This window comes from Gossypium arboreum, chromosome 1, assembly GCF_025698485.1.
Source record: "Gossypium arboreum isolate Shixiya-1 chromosome 1, ASM2569848v2, whole genome shotgun sequence".
Classification (NCBI taxonomy): domain Eukaryota; kingdom Viridiplantae; phylum Streptophyta; class Magnoliopsida; order Malvales; family Malvaceae; genus Gossypium; species Gossypium arboreum.
Window position 1 is genome coordinate 108179041 of NC_069070.1, and position 24199 is coordinate 108203239.

At 36.0% G+C, this 24199-nt stretch overlaps 3 protein-coding genes and 1 long non-coding RNA gene across 6 annotated transcripts; 2 read left to right on the forward strand and 2 right to left on the reverse strand.

Annotated features, from left to right (window-relative positions):
* Positions 1-139: 139 nt before the first annotated feature.
* LOC108483195 (E3 ubiquitin-protein ligase At4g11680) lies at positions 140-2436 on the reverse strand. Of its 2 annotated transcripts, none has more exons than XM_017786463.2 (4): positions 1953-2436; positions 1250-1771; positions 704-1073; positions 140-615 (listed from the first exon to the last, which is right to left on the reverse strand). In XM_017786463.2, exons 2-4 carry the CDS (start codon positions 1750-1752, stop codon positions 469-471), a joined length of 1020 nt encoding a protein of 339 aa, XP_017641952.1. In that variant the 5' UTR covers positions 1753-1771; positions 1953-2436; the 3' UTR covers positions 140-468. The 2 variants fall into 2 exon arrangements, with proteins under 2 accessions (XP_017641952.1, XP_052885982.1); XM_053030022.1 differs by having other exon boundaries at positions 1250-1786.
* Positions 2437-12860: 10424 nt separating this feature from the next.
* Positions 12861-15083, forward strand: LOC108483329 (uncharacterized). Of its 2 annotated transcripts, XR_008284362.1 has the most exons (4): positions 12861-14059; positions 14136-14223; positions 14521-14588; positions 14757-15083. It is a non-coding gene; the product is annotated as an uncharacterized LOC108483329 (long non-coding RNA). The 2 variants fall into 2 exon arrangements; XR_008284363.1 differs by lacking the exon at positions 14521-14588.
* A 92-nt stretch (positions 15084-15175) lies between these two features.
* On the reverse strand, positions 15176-17870 carry LOC108483328 (uncharacterized). Its single transcript, XM_017786665.2, has 2 exons — positions 15687-17870; positions 15176-15600 (listed from the first exon to the last, which is right to left on the reverse strand). Exons 1-2 carry the CDS (start codon positions 17550-17552, stop codon positions 15505-15507), a joined length of 1962 nt encoding a protein of 653 aa, XP_017642154.1. The 5' UTR covers positions 17553-17870; the 3' UTR covers positions 15176-15504.
* A 3911-nt stretch (positions 17871-21781) lies between these two features.
* LOC108481232 (nucleotide-sugar uncharacterized transporter 2-like) lies at positions 21782-24160 on the forward strand (the record flags this gene model as incomplete). The annotated part of the gene is made up of 7 exons (XM_053018971.1): positions 21782-21857; positions 22569-22720; positions 22802-23010; positions 23078-23183; positions 23269-23419; positions 23492-23678; positions 23757-24160. Coding segments are annotated over 7 exons (1086 nt in total), but the record flags the coding sequence as incomplete, so codon positions are not given.
* Positions 24161-24199: the final 39 nt, after the last annotated feature.

Sequence of the window (24199 nt, forward strand, 5' to 3'; positions counted from 1 at the left end):
GTTTTTCTTCCTCTACTCTTACAAAAACTCCAACAGCATCCTTTAAAGTTTTGTTCTTGGCACTTTGCCTAATCATTAGTTGCCAACTGGTGCTGGTAGTTTTCACTTGAGACTGAAATAATGAGAATTGGGAAGCAGATTGATTAGCAATTTATTATACTCATTATTTTACAGCATGAATTGATAAAGTTATGTAGAAAGTTTGGGGTATTAACCAAAATTAAAATCTTCATTCTTGATTCTTTCTGCTATACATATTCCCAGAAACAGTATAAAAATTTCAGCCAAAAAGGAAAAAAAGTTGGTTACTGGTGAGCATCCACTGTACAAAACAATAAACTCACTCTAAGTAACCTTTGCGAATGTACCGTATACAAATAAAATAAATCACACCATAGTGAACGGAAGGGAAAAATATAATGAAGAAGAGAAGAGCTTTTTCAGCTCTGGTATTTGCTCTCTTTGTTTCTATCTCTCCAGTTCTTGTTTGCAAAGTGGACAGCAAGATATAATCCTGAGCCATTGATCCACACACTTGAGGTGAAACATGTGGGAACATGGCAACTGCCTCACCTCTTCTTTGTCTTTGTACTTGGCTAGGCAAATACAGCACTCCTGTCACACAACACAAGATGAACATCATTAGTCTCCTACACTAAGTATGGTATATGTGCAAATGTTTGTTCAACTATATGTGACTTACTGGATCTTCGTTTGTGTGGTCCGAATTGTGATCTAGCTCCGAGTTGGTGCTGATTTCTTTGTATCTCCAACTAGGTAGCCCGGAGATCTGATCATCAGATGCTCCTCTATCAGTGGAACCCATGTTCATGTTGTAACCTAAGAGGCTGCTAATAAGTGGCACACAACAACACAGAAGTAGGAACAACAGAAATGGGAAAGAGTAGCACAGAGCATTCCAAGCTAGCAAAGAGATGCAAAGCACGTGAAGATTTGGAGCTCGTTGGAAGGATCCGAATCGAGAATCGAACACCCATACATTCCCCATCACAAACCATATTGCAAAGAACAGTTCTAGTGATGTCCGGCACTTGTTCATCAAATGTGTGCTCCTGAACATACAAGCAAGTTCCTAGTCATTATGTTTCCTTACATAATTATGGGGTTTCAGCATATATCTTCCAAGTTCTGACACTAACATGATATGGCATGATGAGAACATGAAAATTCTGTTATGAATGATGCCATGCATGACACCAGAGGTTGAATCGAGTGTCAAGAAGCTTACCTCGATTCTTCATTTGTCCTCTGTTGTTCTACGTCGGCAAGGCCAAAACCGTCTCCTTGAGTGATGTGAAGATGATGGTAGCGCCCGTAAAGAAGTAACAAACTAAGGGCACAACCAATATCATAGCCAACAATCCATATCCTCATAGGCCAAACAGGCTTCTCCTTCTTTGCAATGGCCAAAGTGAATGTGATGACGCTAATCTGAATTACTAAAGCCAAGAACTCCAGCATCATCCAAGTGCTGGAATTGAAAGGATTGGACCCGAGGTCGGACCTCGATCCATTCTGGTAGTGAAAAACTCTCCTCAAGAAGGTAAACCACCTTGCTCTAGACATCCTCATCACCATCCTTATCAAAATCGAAGAAGACGCGGCACGAGGAGACCTGCTCCGGGAACCTGCAGCCACTCCATCTTCTTCTCCAGTAGGATTCGACGAAAACGGAGCCGCAGTGCTCGAATTACACAATGAATCCGGTTGAAACGAATGACGAGTATTCATGATTACAACTACTCCAAAACTAATGAACAAGTTCCTACTTCAGCCCCAAATAACAATTGCAAAAAAAAAAAAAACGAAAAACTTTGTTGTTCAACACAAATCTCATGAAACTGATGAATCACAAATATATCGCTGGGGATTATATCAGCAAGACTTCCATGAGCAAATTAACAAACATGAGGTAGTTGAGAAACAAATACCATAAGCTTATATATCTGCAGGAATAGCTCTGGAGGCAGCCATACCCAACTTGCTAGTCACAGCTCACCAACTTCTAAATACTGTCAAAACATGTACTTCAAACAAAGCACAAATATAGGGGGGGACACCAACTAAATATAATACCTCAGAAACCAATAAAGAACCACGCGTTCACCAGGAATTATTAACCCCCAAAAAGGAAACAAGCCTGAAAAAGCAGGGAAACCGAGGTGGGTATTTAAGTATATAGGGATTTGAATGAAATATGGAGAAGGATTGAGAAAGAGAGGGGAAGGTGAAGTTGGGTTTGAGATGGTGACCAAGAATCAACTGAAAAAAACCTTTGCTTTGATTCCAAGTGAATGGAAAGAGGGAAACTTTGAGAGAAGCTAACCGTTGGCCTAACTTCCCTCAGGTTTTTGTGTCTCTAGTAAGCAAAGCTGAGACAACAACTGCTGCCTCTTCAACTGCTATTATTTTTCCTTTTTATCTTTTTTTTTTCCCTTGCGAAGAATTAGAATAAAAACAATCAAATTCTCTCCATGTCATATAAATATGAATTAAAATCACAATGGTTTTAATTATGAAAGTGGCAAAAAGAGATTTTGTTTCATAATTAATTGATTAATATATTGATGTAAAATGTTTTGAATTGTGGCGGGTACAGTGGTGGTGGTGGTGGGCAGTTGGCCACCAAATCCAACCTAGTTCCATTTCCATTACATTACAGTATTATTATGTTAAAAGACCAACATGACTTCATCAATCTTTAATCTATTTTTAGTTTTATGCTAATTGTTTAGCATTAGAAGTTAGAACTCCACTACTATACTTCCCTTAATTTGGTATGAGACATGAAATTCAAATTGGAGGACTGACTATGGATCAACACCCTTAGTTGTGGATCCAACATTGAAGTTTAAAAAATTTAAAATTTAATTCTTATATATTTTTTAATGCTTTTGTATTTAATATTATATTAAGTTTTAATTAAATCTTTTTTAGATCTTTTAATTATCATGAGACAGAGACAATGTTGAGAATGAAAACCTTTATTATTGGATACATAAAACTAAACACGGATGGAGCGTGATCCTCAAATTTGAGATTTGCTTCAAGAGATGATGTGAGTAGATGGCTTGGAGGAACATTGGCAAGTGCAGTGTCGAGCAGGCTAAAATTTAGACAATTTATGATCGTCTTACTCTAGTTTGGGATGCGAAATGGGATGATATTATTGTTGAAACGGATTGAACTTAAGCTCTTACAGCAATTTCGGACAAGACTCATGGAAAATCTAATAGGGACTTGGTTATAAAAAATTCAGGAGCTTTATAGAAGAGATCGGTGAGTGATCATACAAAAAGTTTCAAGAGAATCCAATGTTACAACTCATACTTTAGCTGGTGTAATGTGAAATTTTTTGTATGGTACTAAAATGTTCAAGAAAGTTCTGACAGAAATCATTGAACAATTTCAGATAGATGAACAACTTGTTTGTAATAGATCTGGTTTATTTTTGTAATTGATATTTATAATTCCATAGAAAGAAAAGTTTTAACTAAATTTAAAGTTTAGTTCTATTATTTTTCTGTTTTGAAAATATTTGTTAACATTTTATTTATTTGACCTAAATAATAATATTAGGAAAATAAAAATAGTAGATTGAGATAATAAGAAAGAGTAAATGCCAGAATTTGACCCGAATGAAAATTCTGTATGGATTGGATGGTCATCACAATTGTGTGTTTCCGTCAAACTTATCTAGATAATTTAGAAGCATCCATTCACGTCAAATGGATGTATTTGTTTATTTATTTATCGTCAAAATTGTTTAAAACCTGACGTTTTAAGATATAAGATAGGATGAAATGTTAAACTGGAAACATATGGAAAGGTGCCTTGTTTCATCTTCCAACTCATTTCATCATATCGTACACATGATATTAATTAATTAATTGTTAATTGATAATACTAACACTGGTGAGGCCACCCCGAAAGAGACTAATGACTAAGTAATCAGCTTTGACTTTGACCACCTTGTTTCATCTTCCAAATATGGGCAGGTATGTTTCGTTGATATGGGTGATGGGAGGTTTTATTTTATTTTATTTTATCATTAATATTATTATATAATGAAAATTAATACGTGTTCCATTCCACAACGAAATATGAATGAAATTCTCACATTTATTGGCATGTTTTTGGAGCAACACCTTATTATCTTGGTTTTCACTTTCTTATTCTTGAATGTATTATAAGAAAAAGCAAACCCGTAGCTCATACTCTAATTCATTTACAAGAATTAACAACTTCATAGTCTCTATCCTTTTTGAGAGGTGGAGTGGACGGTCATTCATCTTCCCACATTTTTTTTTATTTATAAAAAATAAATAAATAGAAAATAAAGAAAATGGGATGCCTGTTTATTTAGGCTAAATTAACAACAACAAAAAAAGTGGCTTTAAAAAAAATTTAACTGAATAGGTCAATTTCTAAAATCTTTATCGGAATAGGTCGATTTTGGAGATAGGGTGAAAACTTTTTAATTGGATTTAGAGTTTTTTTAAGGGTTTTAGGGTTTTTTTAGTGTGCTAAATAGATTTTAGGGGGGTTTAAAGGTTTAGGGTTTATTTTTGGGCTGTAGGTTTTAAGGTTTGAAATAATGGGAGGTCGGTTTATTTGTGTTTATGTTTGAGGTAGACATTGTGAAAACTCAAAGGTATAATTTCAGTTGATGGTGATGCAATAGTATTGGGAGACCTATACATTTCTACTATCATGTCAAGATGGAACCATTGCCTTACAAACCCATCATATTGCAACTCAGACTCGAAGTTCATGACGCTTATAACGTCACAGGTTATAGTATAACAAGGGCTCCTAATTGACAAATGTTAATGTATTAATTTTCATAGATAGAGAAGAAAGCCATACAAATACAAAGGACGATAGTGGCTAACCTAATTAGAAGTATAAAGAGAAGGGTGTTAAAGAAGACCCGATATCAACCTGGCCCACGAAGAAAAGGAATCACAAGTTGGCTAGGGATAGCATGAGACGATTCAAGCATAAGAGAAAGAGAATGAGGGGGTGGAATGGAGAACACCCTGATGAAAGCCCTTCCAAAATTGCTAGAAGAAGATTGATGGAGAATGTTTCACCTTTAAAGGCGGTGGCTGGAGATCAGCCTCGCCAGGAACCATGAAGATCTTTTGCTGGAACTGTCGTGGGGTTGGAAACCCTGCGACAGTTCGTGAGTTGAAGCAACTCCTTGTTGCAAATGTTCCTGATGTTCTCTTTTTGTGTGAAACCAAAATTCACTCTAATAGTTTCTCTCGTATTCGATCAATTTGTAGGATGGAAGGATGCATGGCTATTAACTCGGAGGGTAAGAATGGGGGTATTGCTTTAATGTGGAAGGAGGGTGTGAAGGTGGATGTGCAGAATTTTTCTAATCACCATATTGATTTTCTAGTTACTTTTGATGAGAATGATGCGATTTGGTTTACTGGTTTCTATGGTCAAGCCGACCCAAACTTAAGGAATCAATCGCGGGATATGTTAAGAAGGGTTAAAAGAACGATCAAGGAAGGTTGGATTGTTGGAGGCGATTTTAATACTATCATTAACAATGCTGAAAAGGAAGGGGGCGTAGAAAGTCGAGAAAACCTATAAACGAGTTCAGAGATATCCTAGACGAGTTGGCTTTGGTTGATGTTAAAACTAGCAATTGTTGGTTTACGTGGTCTAATAACAGAGAGAGAGCCAACCTCGTCAAGGAAAGACTGGATAGGTTTTTGGTTTTGGAGGATTTGATTGAAAAATTGCCTTTTATTACTACTAAAGTGGTGCGTCAGTTGAAGTCTGACTATGAGGCTATATTGTTGAACACACTAGGTTGTTAGCCGAGGGAGACAGGGAGAGACTATAGATCTTGCTTCAGGTATGATGTTTGTTGGGCTAAGGAGCAGGAAACTAAGGATATTATTAACCGCATTTGGGCTGATAAGGATAATAATATTTTAGATAAGAGAATAACATTCAGGAGGAGCTGGACCCGTGGCAGTATCAACGGTATAAGATAATGAAGTATAAGATTAATGAGCTGGAAATGAAGATTGGTAAGATCATAGATGAGCCAAATAATAAGAGGTCGTCGAACTTTTTGAAGGCTGCTCGTGATCAACTGCGTCATTTATACGATACGAAAGAGAGGTACTGGGCACAAAGGGCTCGCAATCAATAGCTCAGAGAAGGCGACCGTAACACCAGGTATTTTCATGTGTGAGCTACGGGCCGAAAGGAGAAAAATAGCATCTATAAGCTTAAGGACATGCAAGGTACGTGGCATGAAGACAAAAATGAGATCTGTCACATTATTTGGAGCTATTTCCATGATCTTTTCAAGACCTCTATCGAGCCAGATGAGGATATTGATCTGAGTTTTGTTCCGATATGCATTGCTGATGACATGAATAGTTTCTTAAATAGTGAGTTTGCTGATGATGAGATTATGATGGCCTTTAAGCAAATGGATCCCCGAAAAGCCCAGGGGATTGATTGACTACCAATGAGTTTTTCAAAGAGCATTGGTCGACGGTGGAAAGTGATGTCTTAAGGATGTGCCGAGATGTATTACAAGGCAATAAAAAGGTAGATTGCATTAATGATACTTTACTGGTCATGATTCCTAAGGTCAAGAATCCGTGTGAGATGACAAATTTCTGCCCGATAAACTTGTGTAGGGTCATCTATAAGATCATTAGCTAATCGGCTCAAAGTTGTGTTTCCCCAGTGTATAAGCCAAAATCAAAGCGTTTTCGTCCCTGACCGGATGATCCACGACAACGTCCTTATTGCTCATGAACTTATGCACTACCTTCGGAGCTCCAAAAATGGCCCTAACAAGGGTTGTGTGATCAAGCTCGATATGAGCAAAGTATATGATCGAGTGGAATGGAGTTTTCTCAAGAAAGTGATGATAAGAATGGGTTTTTCTAGAGTCTGGGTTAAAAAATCATGAATTATGCTTGTACGGTTCGGTATAGAGTTAAATGCAATATGAACCTTACGGATATCATTATCCTGGAGAGGGCTCTTCACCAAGGGGACCCCCTTTCCCCTTATTTCTTTTCTGCATGGACGTTTTCTTTCACATGTTGCTCAAAACCTAAGAGAATAATAATATTAAAGGCATCCGTGCGAGTAAGGATGGTCCTAGAATTAATCATCTATTCTTTGCTGACGATGCTCTTTTGTTTGTCAGGAATCAACATAGTGAAGTAGAAACTTTTATGAGAATCTTGGACAACTTTACAAGGATGTCAGGATAGTGCATTAATCTGGAAAAGTCTATGGTGAACTTTAGCCCCAACACCCCTGTGGCTCAACGTGTTACTTTAGGGGGTTTACTCTATATGAAAGTGGTGGATAATCTCGATAGATATCTTGGCCTCCCCATCCCTGCTACTAAAAAAAGATCGAGCATTTTTAGAACACTTTGGATCGTCTTGCGAGCAGAATCAACAGCTAGTCAACAGAATTAACAGCTAGTCAAAACACATTTTGTCAAATGGAGGCAAGGAGATTTTTATCAAGTCTGTTATCTAAGCGATCCCTACTTACGCCTTCTCGGTGTTCATGGCTCCTAAGTGGGTTTTAGAGGATATTTAATCCATGACGAGCCGTATGTGGTGGGGAGAAGAAAAAAGGCTGGAACATGCTACTTTGGAATTGGCTGTGTCACCCGAAAGGTATGGGCAGCCTTGGTTTTAGGGATCTTCGGCTGTTCAACATTGCTCTATTGAGCAGACAGGTGTGGCGCCTCATCAACTGTAAGGATACACTGTGCTATAAAGTTTTAAGTGCTAAGTACTTTCCTGATAGAGATGTTTTTCACCCTAAAAGTATGGACAAGCCCTCTTATATGTGGTAGAGTATTGCTAAGGCAGCTATGGCTTTTCACGAGGGTTTTCGTTAGATTGTTGGTAACGACAAAAGTATTAGAGTGTGGCACGATAACTGGGGTTTTGAAGGTTTTTCGGGTAAGTCCATTTTTCTTGAAAAAAGACTAGTCAAAGAGGAGAAGGTTTGTAATTTGTTCAACGATAGCAAAGATGATTGGAACAAGGAAAGGGTTCGGGATATCTATGGTGAAAATATGGGGACCAAATATGTAATATCCCCATTATTCATAATGGTCTTGAAGATCGACGTACTTGGTTTCATAACCCTCATGGTATTTATTCTTCAAAGTCTGCCTATTCGTGGTTGATGCTTAAACAGGTAGGATTTGGCCTTCATAGGATCTTTTGAAAAATCACGTGAAAATTAAAAACCCTTCCGAAAATTCAGGTTTTTTGCTGAAGACTTGGCCATAACATCTTGCCTACGTACGAAAAAATTTCCAGTTTTCGTAATAGCTTTGATGATACTTGTCCAGATGCGGTAAAGAGAATGAGACCCTTATTCATGTGATGAAGGACTGCCCGCTGGCCCGTGATGTGCTTGAGCATGGTGGGCTTCATAATAAGTTCCTGGTCGGGAATTATTCCAGGTGCATTAACTAGATCGAAGATATGGTGAGAGAATTGGATTATAAGATGGTCTCTGACCTCTTCACCGTCCTCTAGAACGTTTGAAACTGTAGAAATAACCAAATCTTTAGGGAAGCGGAAGAAGGGGCCAAAGTGATCTAGGAGAGAGCAGCGGCTTTGAGTAAGGACTTTCGAATTTTTAACCTGCTATAGGAGCCGATGTTACCTAGGAAAGCGAAGGATACAGTCTGGAAGAAACCGCCTCAAGGGGTGATTAAGATTAACTTTGACGCCTTTGTTCATGGGAAGAAGGTATACTACTGGCTGGTCACTAGAGATTCTGAGGGCTTTGTTCATAGGGGGCGGATGGGGGTTATGGATAAAGAGATGCAAATTGAGTGGGCTGAATTGCTGGCCATAGAAGAAAGCTTAAAGGTTTTCCGATCAAATAATTAGAATACTTTGGAGTTGGAGTCTGACTGTGCCAGTCTTGTGAACCGCTTCAAAAATAGAAGCTATGATTTGACTATGCTGGGCCATCGTATGCGGAAGATCTAAAGGCAAATTCATTGTTTTAGTTTTTTTCAATTTTAAATAGGGCCCCCGCTGTTGTAATAAAGTGGTTGATTATCTTTGTAGGTAGACCAAAACAAATTATTGTAATAAGGATTTTAATATGGACTATCCTTCTGAAGTCCATAAATTTGTTTTAAATGATGTTATTAATTGAGGATGACCCTCGGGTCTTTTTATCAAAAAAATAATGTAGGGTCATGGTTTAAAATATAACTTGGGAGCCCACCTAACAGTGATTATGCAATCACGAGTTCAAGTTCCACCTCTCCGGAAGAGGATGGTTTGTGAACCTAATACAAAAGTTTGAGATGATAATCAAAGGGAAAAACTCAAAGGCTTTCTAGTATAACCAACTTATTTTTTTTCTCCATCTCTACCAAAAACAAGATCCATAATCTCCCTATTGTCCGAAATAGTAACAAAGTTGGATACAAGAGCATTATCAGAGGGGCGCGATGGTGGCTGTGGAGAGAAGTTAGAGGTCGAGTCGTCGGGGGGGTAACAATAGTGGAAGTCGAGCCAGGGCGACAGCGGTTGTAGTTATTTATGAGTGATTTAATCACAACAACTGTTGTCGACTCAAAACGACCTCTAGCTTTTTTTCCAAAGGTACAATCGCTCACCCTCTCACAGTGTACTTGCCCCTAACTTCGTCACCGGTTTCAGACAAGAGGGAGGTTGGTAATACTACCTTTGATGGTGATGGAGAAAAAGAATAAGTGGATTATATTGGAAAGCCCATGAGTTTATCCCTACAATTATTATCTCAATCTTATGTCTCGGTTCTACAAAGCATCCACTTTTGGTAAGGTGGAACTTGAACCCATAATCGCATAACCACCATCAAGTGGGCTCCCGACTCATACTCCAAATCTTGACCGCACATTAACATCCATCAACTAGGACCTATCATTAGACTACAACCCGTGATCATTTAAGCACCATGAACTCGAAGGCTGAGTTGTGACGCGATGGACTTCTAATGCAAAAGGTTTCGTCCTGACACTACAGATGAAATATATAGGTTTCGAAGTGCCACCACATCATCATGAACTTAAGCGTACCTTAAAACTAGCACATTGTCTCCCTCAAACAGAAATAAATCTCTCTGCCGAAGAAGTTAAACACTTGAAAGTCAAACATAAACAATGGTGTAGAGAAATTTTTAAGGGAGAGATGTAACACCCCTAACCCATATCCGTCGCCGGAATAAGATCATGGAGCATTACCGAAAGTTTATAGATCAAATACAGACATTTCATACTATTTCACATTCATATAAAAAATTAATCATATACAATCATAATGTCTTTTATATGAGCCCTCGAGGCCCAAAATATGCATTAGAAACAGAATCAGGACTAAACCGGGTACTTAGAGAATTTTTCACAAAACATCAAAATTTTTCCAAAGTGCAGGGGACACGCGCTTGTATGGACATTAAAAATTGGGGCACAGAGCCGTGTCCTAGCCCGTGACCAAATTAGGGTGCTCTCTGACTTGGATCATACAGTCAAGCCACACGCCTGTGTGGTAGGCCGTGTGAGCATACTGACTTGCATTATTTGGGTGTAGGGGTCACACAGCCAAGCCACACGCTTGTGTGCTAGGCCCTGTGAAAAAGTTTGGGTATTTTGTTTCGCAACTCATAAGATGCAGGGGACACATGGCCAAATCACACCCCCATGTGCTAGGCCATGTGTCACACAAGGCTGAGACACACACCAGTGTCTCCTGCCCATGTGGACGAAAATAAGCCATTCCCAAGGCCACATTTCTCACTTTATTTGTCTTCAACCTATATTATCACTTTAACATATCATCAAGCCATACCAAAGCATTCAAATCAGACCAAAATTTGGTTCGTAATTCTACATATAATCAAGTAATTATACTTACCTATTTGCCCAATCACACATATAGGCTTATTTGTACTAAATCTGCCAAATCAAACAATGCATCAATATGCCTATTAGTATTCATCATTCAACTAACAAATCATACATTAAACATATTAAGGCCATACTTATACATATCAAAATATACCAATCACAAGCCATACCAATGGCTATTTTCAACTAACCATTTTCATGCCATCATTGGTCGAATTTAGCTTTAGTCTATACATGCCATTATAACCAAAATTTAGTTTACTATATATACCGAAACGAGCTGATGAATAGTGTGAGGTATCTCCGCCAAGCTTCCAACCCAACAAGCTTCTGAATTACTATAAAACAAAGAAAATAAAACAGAGTAAGCATTTAATGCTTAGTAAGTTCGTATAACGGGAAATTAACTTACCATTTAATTCACATGTAAGGTAAGCATACAAAATTCATCCAAAAAAATTTGGTCGATAGCCTATACACATATCCTAATCAAACATGTCAGTCATGTATTTCATATGAATATCAAGAAACATGTATGAGCTCATCAAATATCAAATTTCCATATTCATAAACTTTCCACATCTTGTGTTCATATATTAATTCCATATATTTTGGGTATATACTGGTATAGTTCATTTCAATTTCATGTTATCTCATGTCAGAACTTTACCTGTTGAATCATTTAGAATATTGATGGATATATGGGTAGTACACACAAAGTGTACAAATATATAATTCATCAATTTATATTCAGGAATACTCATACCATATAAACGAGAAGCTCTTTTGAGCCATATAACAGGAAACTTGTGTGAGCCTTAATCGAGAAGTTCAAGCAAGCCAATATCTGGAAGCTCCAGAGAGCCAATTAATCAGGAAGCTCATGAAAGAGCCTTTAATCGGGAAGCCCCGAAGAGCCATATATCTAGACGCTCATAAGAGCGGTGGTGTGTCCACAACACATGCAGGATCACATCCAATCGGGATCTCCGAAGAGCTATTAATGGTAGGCTCGTAAGAACCATTTAACGGGAAGCTCATGAGAGCCAAATATCGGGATGCTCATGAGAGCTAACAACGGGACGCTCTTTCGAGCTATGGTGTGTCCGTAACAAAAATTTAAATCTAAATTGTACAAATTTAACTTATACTATAAGCTATATTACATGCGTAAGTAGGCCTCATCATGGGCCGAGTCGAAGACCCACCCAAAAAGTAGAAAGATTTGGGCAAAAATATAAGTCCAAAAAATGGACTTTGCAAAAAAATGAGGCTCGCTTTTTAAACGAGTTAGGCCTTGTGTAAGTTTTTTTTTCCCCGACCAATTTGAACAAAAAACCTATTGTTTTTTGTTGCCGTTTTCACTGTTTTGGTGTCGTTTTACTATTATATTGCTACTATTTTGTTGTTATTATTTAGATATTATAGAACTCTTATTTTATTATTAATTTTGTTACTATTTTAGAGGTATTTGTTTGTTAAGTTGCACCTATATTAGTATTATTTAAGTATAAATAATTTATTAATTTATTTTTAACTTGTTAGGAAATATTTATTTTAATGTTTTTAGTGTATTTGATGTATTATTTTTGGTAAATTATTTTATATAAAAATAATAACATAAAAAATTAATACATATGAGCTGAGTCAAACTCAATTTAGTATTTTATTCGGGCGAATTGAGTAAAATTTTAGGCTTATTTTTCTAACCGAATCATACCCAGACTAAAAAATTAGCCTAAAATTCTATTGAAGCTCAACCCAAATCTGACCCATATCATCTGTATACATAAGTATTTAAAATATAAATTTATATTTGAAAAAGTAGAAATGTATATTTCGAAATTAATTAATAATAACGTATAAAATATAAACCATATTAAAATTAAAATATATAAAAACTTTGAGCCTCGGCTTTCTCTTCTGACCCTAAGCTCTTTTTCCTTCAAGTTTCGGACGGACTAGCAATTCAATTAAGCTAATTTTCGAAACCCTAAGATTAAGTTTATGATAGATTTATACTAAGAGTTATCTGCTCTGTATCTATGCGTCACTCTGCTGTATTTAAAACCCTAAGTTTTTGCTTTCATATATATCTGAGGAAGACATATGACAACCGCTGCTAGACCCACATGGCAGCCTGCCAAAGGTGAAAACGAATAAGGTGATACTCGGATTTTTGGCCCATCTCAGAAGTACTCATCCATGGACCTTGCTGCTCATACTACTCTACTCTAAAGCATAGGGCAGTCTCTTTTAAGACTTCTTTATACTTCATCATATCTATATGTGCGTGTTTCATGGGCTGTTCTAACTTCAAACATCATGTTGGTGTTTTTTGTTTAATTAGAGTATCTAATTGCTGTAGATAGAAAGGTAATGATTGAAGCGGAAAATGATGCTGTGAATATGTATTGTTGTTCTTGTGTTCTTCTCACGTGTTTACAAAGCCTTGGTTTTGGAGAATTTCCATATTTAAAATCCATGCTTCTTGGCATTTAGAGATGCATTAAGGTCCTATGGTATACTTGTATTGCACCCAAGTTCATTGTTTATCTATTTGTTTTTGCATGTGTAAAATGCAGAAAAGATGGGCAGGACACACAAGACGAGTTGCAGAAGAGAAACCTCCGTGCTGAGCTTGAAGAGCGTGAACGGAGACATTTCTCATCAAAGGACAAATCCAAGGATGCTACTAACTGTTCTTTGTATATTGCATGAATTTTTTTCTATTGATATGGTTTCCAAAGGTTACGGGTTGCGCAAAGGAGCTCATGATTTGATGATTCATCTTGTTCACTTGGGGTCATTTGGCCCAACAGAACTGACACATTATTTAGAGAGACTAAAGCTCCATCTATTTAGCCTGATAAATATGTAAACACTCCAGTAATTTGTATTTAGAGGATCTTATAAATCCCGTAAGAATCTCAAGTTGTGCATTGTCTTTAATCTTAACCGGTGATCTATTTTAAACTAGACCATTGGATCATGATGAGCTCAAGTATAAATAGAACTCTTTCTTTCTTTTATAATCGTCCAGTTGTACTTCTTCAAAGTAATAGAGATTGTCATAAGGAAACCATCTTCTTTTGGAAGGTGAACTCTCAACCTACTCAATTATCAAATTATTGGGCTATAAAAGCATTTTACTAACAGGATAAGTCACTCGTAGGGGCAAAGAGGGAGACTGAAGATGGATTTGTTCCACGCAGTATTGATGCCGATGATTCTGATGTGGAGGTCAACAGTGATGAAGCAAGGTTCTACTCCTTTCCAGTATATCTGTTTTGTCTGCTACCCCAATTGATTACTTTGATTATTGGATTCTTTTAAGCTTTTGGATGGTTTAGATGACGCAGTCTAAAATATGGCATATAATTGTTTGGTGAAGTCAATAGAAGACTAAAATGCAAAATTTTAATGAGTTATGATTGCATAATTTCTGGAACCTATTAAAGGATAATTCCTGCTATTGTTGGTAACTACAGGAATCTGCTGTGTTCTACTTGTTATTGTGTATTACCATTTCATAATTTTTCTTAAATTATTTGTCGTAGTGATGATGAAGAAGCTCTATTGGCTGAGCTTGAACGAATAAAGAAAGAGAAAGCAGAGGAGAAACTCCGTCAGTTAAACAAAATATGACTCAATGATAAATGTTGTGTTGTTGCTATATTACGCTGTAGGCTTGAAAAATCAGCACATCCCGCTAGTGTCATCCAAGTAAAGCCTGGTATTCGAAATGAGATAGAAGTTCTTTCCTAATTTTGTTATATATCTATACATGGTTTAGGTGGGATGATGATGTCGTCTTCAAGAACCAGGTTCGTGGTGAAACCAAGCCTCAAAAGTGCTTCATTAAAGATACCATAAGGAATGACTTTCACAGGAAATTCCTGCTCAAATACATTAAGTAATTCATCACTTCAATGCCATAGCAATTAGGGAATGAAGTGGATTTGAAGATGCTGTATTTTTTTTCTAGAAAACATGATGTATATATCTCCTACGGCTATGGCTGCTGTTGTAAATATACTAAATGGTCATTCAAATGGCAATGATGTATGCATTCTTGATTTGGTTGAGACTTAATGAAATACAAGCAGAGTTTTTTCATTGACTTTTCCCTTGTAATCTTGCTTCTTGGGATGTATTATTTGGTGCTGCCTGTAACAGATAAAAATAAAGAAACAAGTCCACCAACTTCACACATTCTCTCTCAACTCAAATATTGCCTTTCACCAGTTCTTACTTGTTTAAATACAGAACTCAAACATTGGCTTCACCAGTTATTACATGTTTAAATACTGAATCAAAGAATATACGATATTGCTTTCTTTCTAAGCAAACACGAGGATACATAACCATTGCCACTGATTTCAAAGGGATATAAAAAAATGTAATAAACATAGCATGTAGATTGAAGCACTGTTCAAGTAGCAAAGAATTGTGGTTTGAAGTTGTTGGAAACCAGTGGTACTAATATACATGAGCTCTCTCCACCATGGAAGCAAACCCGTTGAAGGGTATGGTGTGTTCTTCTAGTCTTTTTTCTTAGGTTCTTCCAGAACGAATTCCACATAGAGATCTTTCAAAGCGATCACAACCGTCGTAATCAATGGTCCCATAATTGCTCCCTGTGGAAGAAGGAAGGAGACACCCATTTGAGTACTGTTTGATGAAGATTTTTAAAGATTTAAAGGAATCAGCTGTTAAAACTTACCTCAACTGCAGAAGGGAACAATGTCATTCCACCAATGATGCTAAGCCCTGTAAGGTAGGCACTGTAACCAGGTATGCTCTCCTGGATTTCAGCAGCACCATAATCCATAAGCACAATGTGACTAATGGAGAAGACCACAGCTACTATGTATCTACTTTCAAGCACTAGTTCTATAGCTGCAGGAATTGTCGCAAACCAAGGTGGAAATATGGGCAATAAGGGGCTGATGAAAGCAAGCACTGTTGACATATACACAAAGTGTATTTCAAACAGTCTAAACATAAGCCATGTAAGACATCCTTGAAAGAATGCAATCTCAGCTGTTGCCAAAAGCACGCCAGAAATAGCTTCATCAAGAACTTCCACGCATCTAATCCTAGCCGGTTTTGATATTGGAATCATAGACATTACTTGTTCTGTTACTCCACCAGATTCTGATGTGATAAGGTAATATAGAACCCAAAAGAACACCATCAACTGAGATACAAAATTGAACACCTCAGCAGCTCCGTAGAGGATGGAATTGCCGATGGTGAACATGATCTTCGCGCCTCCACCTAAAACAGAAGCACTGCTTGCTAGCACCCGTTGCGAAACATCTGCCCCTTTAACAGCAAACCCTTTAGCCTTTTGCACCAAATCCTCCCGAGTGATTATCAACTCTCTGAAAATCGCATCGACTTCGGTGTAAATTTGCCCCCACTCGCGATTGCTAACCCTCTTCCTCAAACTCAAAAACTTTTCCGTATAAGGAGAGGGGGTCATCAAAGCTGTCGATCGCACTGATGAACTGGTGGTTGAAGTTATGACGAAATGCTTAATTCCGGTCACAAACTCCGTCATATTATACTGCATTGCCAAGTTATCAATCTGCTCGGAAACTGTTTCATAGAACTGAGTAGTGTACTTATCCACCATTCCAGGGACATCATTCTCTTCCATCCATCTTTTAACACCCATCCTCTCAGCATAGTTACTCTCTTCCACATGAGATTTCACCGAAACCACGGCATCTTTTCCCTCAACACCGATCTTATACGAGAAAAATGTAGCTCCAGCAAAGAACCCCACAAACATACCAATTATCAGCCCAATAGCCACAATAGTATCCAACCTTTTAAGTATCCTAGTAGTGAAATACGCACTCATTCTACTTCTCCTGAAACTGTTACTCCTAAATGATGAAACAGCAGACAATGAATCATCTATGTTTTTAGTACTAATCACAAACCCCAACACAATTATGCCCAATGACCCAACACCACCAATTCTCTCATAGGCAATCACAAACACAGCGAAAGCTACTAACCACCTAACTAGCATTGGAAACCCACTTCTCTTGCGCCTTGAAAGATTAGATTTTGGTCTTTTAAGGAACACCCTCAAACAGACATCCTTAATATCAACAAGGGTACCTATAAAAGCCTTGAAGACAGCAACAGGAACAGCAAGAACAGTTTCAGTGAGGCCTAGTCTCAAAGGTTCGCTCCAAAATCCCACAAGGGTTTCTTGTATACCTCTTAAAGGAATCGAACACAAGATAGCCCACTGAATTGGCCTAAAATACTCTTGCAAAAGCTTGCAAATCGCATATAAAATGAATATGGTGAAGGCAAGGCCAGCATGAGCCATGGCTATGTAAAGAGCCAACCGTACCTGGGGATCACCCGAGAGGCTGTTTTTGTGATCTGGGTCGGTTGAGTTCGGAACCTGGGGTGGCGCGTGAGGTTGGTTGGGAGGCGCGTCGCTGTTGCCTGGTGCTGGAGAAGGCTTCCTTACCGATGCAGATCGGAACATGTCTTGCCATGGAAGAGTTGAGGAGCTTGGTTTGGGTTTTGGTTCACTTGAATATGGAACCAACTCCATGTCCAGGACAGTTTTTCGAACACAGAAAGATCAAGTCTTTGCAGAAGAAGAGAGACAAAGTTCCTTTGAGAAAATAAATAGAGAGAGAGAGAGAGAGCCAATGAAAAACTGACACAGAAGCAACAGATAGATAGTGGACATGAGAGAGAGAGAGATTGGGTGGCATCCTTTTTATGGTGTCAGTAACTTCTTGACTTCCAGGGGAAAGGGCTTTGTGGGGTTGCATGTATCATCTTAATGTACCACAACTACAATTCACAGAGGATTTTTTATAGCATTTTCATGACCTGTATTTGCAAATTTGCATGTGTCCAGTTCTAACTTAAGTCTTACTTTCCTTTTTTATGGCCTTTTGTTAGAAGAACTTTAAAACAAAAATGGTCATATTTCTTATTTCGGAAGTTGCATAATTTGTGCAAGATAAGTATAATTAAAACCAGAAAAGTGGGTTTTTATTTCCTTAATAACTTGTAAATAAATAACATTATGGTAATATTTTATATGCCACTTAATAAATAAATCAAATCAAATTATTTGATGGAATTAACAAATTATCAAATTATAGTAGAATGACTAAATTCTTAAAAAATGGATAGTACAACAGCCTTTTATAGAATTAGACCAATCATTATTTGAGAATAAAAATTAATAGGTCAACATTCAACACGTTTTTCTTTTTTATTTGAATTCAACACGGATTTTTGTAAATTGAGCGTCTGGATTATAGAAGATTGAAGGAATGAAGCTGCAAGTTGTTGAGATTCCATGCCATGCAGCCATGGTGGTATTTGGTGTTCAACCCAACATCATTTTACCTCCTACCTTTATTTAATATGATAAACTATTGTTTTTAAAATATTATAATATTATAAACTACATACATAGTGGTCTAAGACAAAAAAAAATCATTTTAAGAATCTAAAATGAAAATATTGCAATTTAACCACCGACATTGTATAGTTTAATTATTTTGATCACTCCCATTAAAATAAAAAACGTCAAGATGATGTGACAGTTAAAAAATCAGTATAATAAAAATTTTAGCTCTGATCTTTTCTATATTATATTAATTTAGTCATAATTTTAAAAAATTAACGCTCAAAATTTACAAATGATCTCAATTTAATCCTAATTCTAAAAACTTTAAAGAAATATATAAAAGTACATAAATATTTTGTTTTATAATTTTGAATGTTGACATTACATATAAGACATACGGTATTATATTAGCATAATGTGCACATTAGTGGCAAAGCCAGGGTGTTGGTAGGAGCCCAATCCCCCTAAAATAATTTTTTTTTATTTATGCCTCTTTATAATTTATAAATTTTAAAATTAGCATTAATAATATTACACTTTGACCCCAAAATAATAAAAATTATTTTAATCCTTTAAAAGTTATAAAGATATAAGCTATTAAATTGATGAAATTGTATTTTTGTTATCATAAAATATATAATTAAATTTCAACCCCCCAAATTTTTAGGTTCACCTTGGTGCACATGGATTGTCATGGGAGTTACCACGCTAACAACGTTAAAAATTACTATTTTAATTACTATTTCCTTTTTTTTTAAAGTAATTTAGCTCTTTTTTAAAAAGTTACGAGTCAAATTTAATAAAAAAGCAGAATAAATATCAAATTGATGAAAATGCAAACCTTGAAAGTTAAATTTATCATTATGCTTTTTTATCGTTATCTATGTTTTTATTTTAATCATTTCATTTTATTCTATCAAATATAAATATAATCTACTAAATCTTAATTACTATTTAAGATAAATAAAATTTTAATATATATAATATTAATTTAAATATAATTTTATCATTCTCGTTATATATACATACACTTTAATTTAATGTCTTTAATAGTCTATTTTCTATTTTTAATTTACCGTCACAATGATATTGAAATCCAATCATATCTCGTTATTTATTTTAATCTCACTATTATATTAATTAACCTCATTACTACCATTAATTTTTATTCTCATTGGAACCAACCTCATCCCACCCATCAAAATGAAACCTTTAATCATGACTAAATGTAATTATCGTCTCCAAACCATTTGATTATTCTCTTTTGTTTTGCTCAGCAACGATGACAGCTTCTGAACTGGCTATTGCCCGTCTTTTTCTTCCTCCCACTAATTTTCTTTTTTTCTCCTCATTTACTCCACGCTCTCTCTTTTCATTTTGTAAATTGTAGATCTATTTTATGGGTATGTTTACTATCTTCACAAGTTGTGATGGACAGATGATGGTGTTTGTCGTTGTTGAAACTCCACCAGCCATCAGTAATTTCTCTTGAAAAGTGGGTATTTTCGTCAGTTTCTTAACATGTTTCTATTACGAGAGTATTTTACAAAAATAAATGATTTCACGAGTTGGTTTAGAATCATGTTCTCTTTTTCAATCTTATATTTTTTCTATTTGTTTTTCATTATCTAATAAGTTTTACTTATGCATATAATTTTGCTTTTACAATTGAGTTTAGATATGACTTTATTATCAAACTATCTAATTTAATAAATACTCAATTTTTTACTGATTTTTATTTGTCACTTTAGTCATTCTAAAACTGATTTTTATGGTATCAGTTTGTTATTATTTTGGAATTGTCTAATGTCGTTGTTAAAATGAAACAATGAATTTCCTTTGACCCGAAAATGTGAGAAAAAAGAATGCGGAGATTGAGTAGAAAATTGATAAGGTTGTCCTTATTCCCCTGCTTCACCGCATTTGATTTGGGTCTGGACTTTTATGCTTTCCAAATAAAAAGAGTGTGGATGAGGTCAATTATCATTGAATTTTCTTTATAGGAAATTACATTACACTGCCACTCCACATTATATTAAATCATTTAAGTTTGTGTTGTATATAGGAGTTTCATTTACAATTATATTTTAAAATAAGTTATCCAACTTAATTAATATTTCCTATTTTTGTGCTTTCATATCCATAATTTGATGTTATTTAAAAACTCAAAATTAAACTCTATATATGTACAAAAGATTTTAATTTAAAAAAAAATCTAAAATAATATAATCAAACACAAATAAATTCTATAATCAAACATCAGAGTAAAATTATTGACAAGATTATTATATTACAACAACCTTGGCTTTTCTTAAACCCAACTTCCAAGAAATTCCTTTCTTGTTTTTTTTTTTTTTTTTATTTCTTCATAAATTAGCTTAGAATTTATAGAGAAGAATGCATTTGTGAGCTACTAAAGGCATATAAATTCTTTTGCTCAGTCAATTACACACTTCCTATTCATATATTTAAAATTATAAATAAAAGAAAATCAGATTTCATTACAAGATATCTGGAATTGCTTTAGAAATGGCTTCTTTAATGACGATTATTGTAAATAATTGTATGTGTCATATAAGAATATATGAGATTTTTTAAAGAAGTTTATACGAATTTGTACTTTCCAACTGAAAAGTAAAATCTTACAGTGTAACGTTGAAGAATGCAAGGTAGTTTAAAGTCTAGGGATATTTTGGATAATCGGATACTACTTGAGCTAGCTAGGCTTACTTTTACGTTTTCAACACGATATTATCCTTTTAACTTGTCCCATTAATTATGAATAAAATAGTGAATTGAATCCATGAAACATTCGATCTTTGCTCATTAAACATTACCAATGTGGCATCAAAACCATTAGAGCTGCCTCCTTATCATGAACTTCCCCACCATGGGATTGCTGTAATTGGCTCATTTCCGGAGACTACTTACCGCTCATACATGCACATATAGGTTGACTATTTCTTTCTAGTAAACAAATATTAATTGAAAAACATCCATATCAGATCATCCAAAAAAAGAAAGAACGTACTAAAACAAACATCCTATGTTGTCTTAGTCAATTGTCACCCACCCTTGTAACCTTTGCATGTAAGAAACTCGACATGTGGCATCATGTTACCATTTCATTGCTACATCCGTTTCCTACAGTTTATTAACAGAGCACAGCAAATATCTAATCTCATATTTTGAATTTCAGTTTTTCATTAACTTTAATAGGACACTTGTTCATGTCAATCTAAAACTATTTTCTCTGTGAAGTTCAAATCTTTCATTTGATCTTTTTTTTTTTTTCCTTCTGATTTATTACAAAACCCATTTTCTTGCCTTTATCCCAAAGTTTTTTTCTTTTCAAATATATATAAATTGATGGTTCATTGCGATAATGTGTGATTCAATATCTGTGTTGAAATCGGTGGTTTGATTTTGTATTATTAGATGGAAGAAAGGTTATCAAAAGGAAAGACAGTGATGCAGGCGAAGCAGGTTTGTCTGAATCCCTTAAAAAACCTCCATTGCCTTATGTCCCCATTCTTTACAGACAAGCCTGTAAATCGTTGTTGTTTCCATGTCAATGTCAATGTCAATGTGTGTGTGTGTGTCTATGTCTTTGATCTCCTTCATTTTTAATTATTCATTTAAAATGGTGTTATTATTTTTGTCTTGCAATATGTATTTTGTGTGGGGGGTAAAAGGCCAAAGGGGTTTCGATTACATATATTGTAGTATAATAGAGGTTTAGTTGATTTGGACCTCTTCTCTGTCATCTTCTTCCTATTGGTTTCCCTTAGATGTTTTGATTTTAATTAAATTCTTTATCTTAAGGTCCTTGTTATGAAAAGAAATTGACTATTTTCATGTAGTTTTTTTTTGAAGTGATTTTTGTCTTGCGTTGAACTGCTACTACTTCTAAGTAATTGAAGCAGCCGTCAGTGTTGATTGTTGTTTTCACTTTACAGTGTTGATGGTCGTGAGGATTTAAACTTTTGTGGTTCAGGAAAACAATGAATGTTTTACTTCTGCTAAATGGTCTTAAAGGTAGCTTATCTGTTCCTTAGAGACCACCATTAAAATCTTGGTACATGACATATTGATCTTTGTAATGCTGGACATGAATTTTCTGATCTGCTAATGACTTGGTGGTGTGACCTTTTTGTTGGATTAGTTTAGCTCTCAAAAAAATTCAAATTTTTTCAGGTAGAGCATTGGAAGAGCTCAGAAGTTCCCTCTACAATGAGCTTAGGACTTCAGAAGGAGCCAAGCGCCAACAGCAACGGTTTTGCGGACTAGTGGTGGCGATGTCCTTCAATTTCTTTGTTGCTGTTGGGATTATACTGACTAACAAACTAGTTAGTCCCTTTGATCTTTGTTTTTTAGAATATTAAGCAGTGATGTCTCAATAAGCAATCTTATGTTGTTTACTATTGCAGGTGATGGGGAGAGTTGGATTCAATTTCCCAATCTTCTTAACCTTAATACATTACTCCATAGCATGGATCTTACTAGCATTTTGCAAGACAATGTCATTGCTTCCAGTTTCCCCTCCTTCTAAAACTACTCCTTTCTCCTCTCTTTTCTCTTTGGGAGTTATAATGGCATTTGCCTCTGGCCTTGCCAATAGCAGCCTAAAGTATAACAGGTCTGCTTTTTTGCCTTAGGTTTATGAAAGTACTAACTGTCATTGGTCCAGTTTCCTCACAATTCAGCCCATGGTGCAGTGTTGGTTTTTACCAAATGGCTAAAATCGCGGTCACTCCGACCATCGTTTTTGCAGAATTCATTCTCTTCAGGAAAACCATTTCTTTCAAAAAGGTATTGTTGTCCTGCTCTTGGAAACATTTCCTTCAAATCTTTTCCTATTATCTGGTTCTCTCAGCGAGTTATCGCGGTTTTGCAGGTTTTGGCTCTAGCAGTCGTGTTGGCAGGTGTAGCAGTAGCCACTGTAACCGATTTAGAGTTCAATGCTTTCGGTGCATGTATCGCCATAGCATGGATAATCCCGAGTGCTATAAACAAAATTCTCTGGTCTAATTTACAACAAGACTCGCGTAAGTAGTCAAAATGATTAGGTAATATCCATGTTCTTCTGTTGTCTCTTTTAAGTGTATTGAGAAAACAAGTTCCAAATGCATGCAGGCTGATGTGGAAGACAACCCCAATCACAATTTTTTTTTTATTAGCCTTAATGCCATGGTTGGATCCACCAGGAGTGTTATCATTCAAATGGGATATAAACAACTCAACAGCAGTTCTCACATCAGCTCTACTTGGTTTCCTCTTACAATGGTCTGGTGCTCTGGCTCTAGGGTGAGGGTACAGTTTCTCTCCCTTTTTTTCGGACAGCATTGTTTTTGTTTGTGTTTTTGTTAATGTTTGTCCTTGTAGAGCAACATCTGCAACCTCTCATGTGGTGTTGGGGCAATTCAAAACATGTGTGATAGTTGTTGGAGGATATCTACTTTTCAATTCGGATCCGGGGTTCGTCAGCCTTTGTGGAGCTGTTGCTGCCTTGGGAGGAACGTCAGTTTACACATCACTTAATTTGAAAGAGACAAATCATCAAAGTTCAAGTAAGCAGCTGCCCACATAAATTCCTCTACCAAAGTCCAAAACCAGTGAAAAAGGCAGTGAAGGCTCAACAGTAACTAGTACTAGTAATGTTGTGTAAAAATTGTAGAAAGAACCACCCCATTTTTCTCTTTATTCTTCTATTATGCTCCAACAAAGGAATTCTGGATGCATGTAAGATTTCAGATTTTGTATAAACAAAGAAACAAAGACTGAAAGAACCTTAGACTTTCTTCTTTTATTATTATTATTCAAGATTT

Coding starts and splice junctions, on each gene's coding strand:
- LOC108483195 (XM_017786463.2), bottom strand. CDS start 1,752: ATGAATACTCGTCATTCGTTTCAACCGGATTCATTGTGTAATTCGAGC. Junction 1,074..1,249: donor AGGACAAATGAAGAATCGAG/GTAAGCTTCTTG, acceptor TTGTATGTTCAG/GAGCACACATTTGATGAACA. Junction 616..703: donor ACCACACAAACGAAGATCCA/GTAAGTCACATA, acceptor GTTGTGTGACAG/GAGTGCTGTATTTGCCTAGC.
- LOC108483328 (XM_017786665.2), bottom strand. CDS start 17,552: ATGGAGTTGGTTCCATATTCAAGTGAACCAAAACCCAAACCAAGCTCC. Junction 15,601..15,686: donor TGTTCCCTTCTGCAGTTGAG/GTAAGTTTTAAC, acceptor CTTCTTCCACAG/GGAGCAATTATGGGACCATT.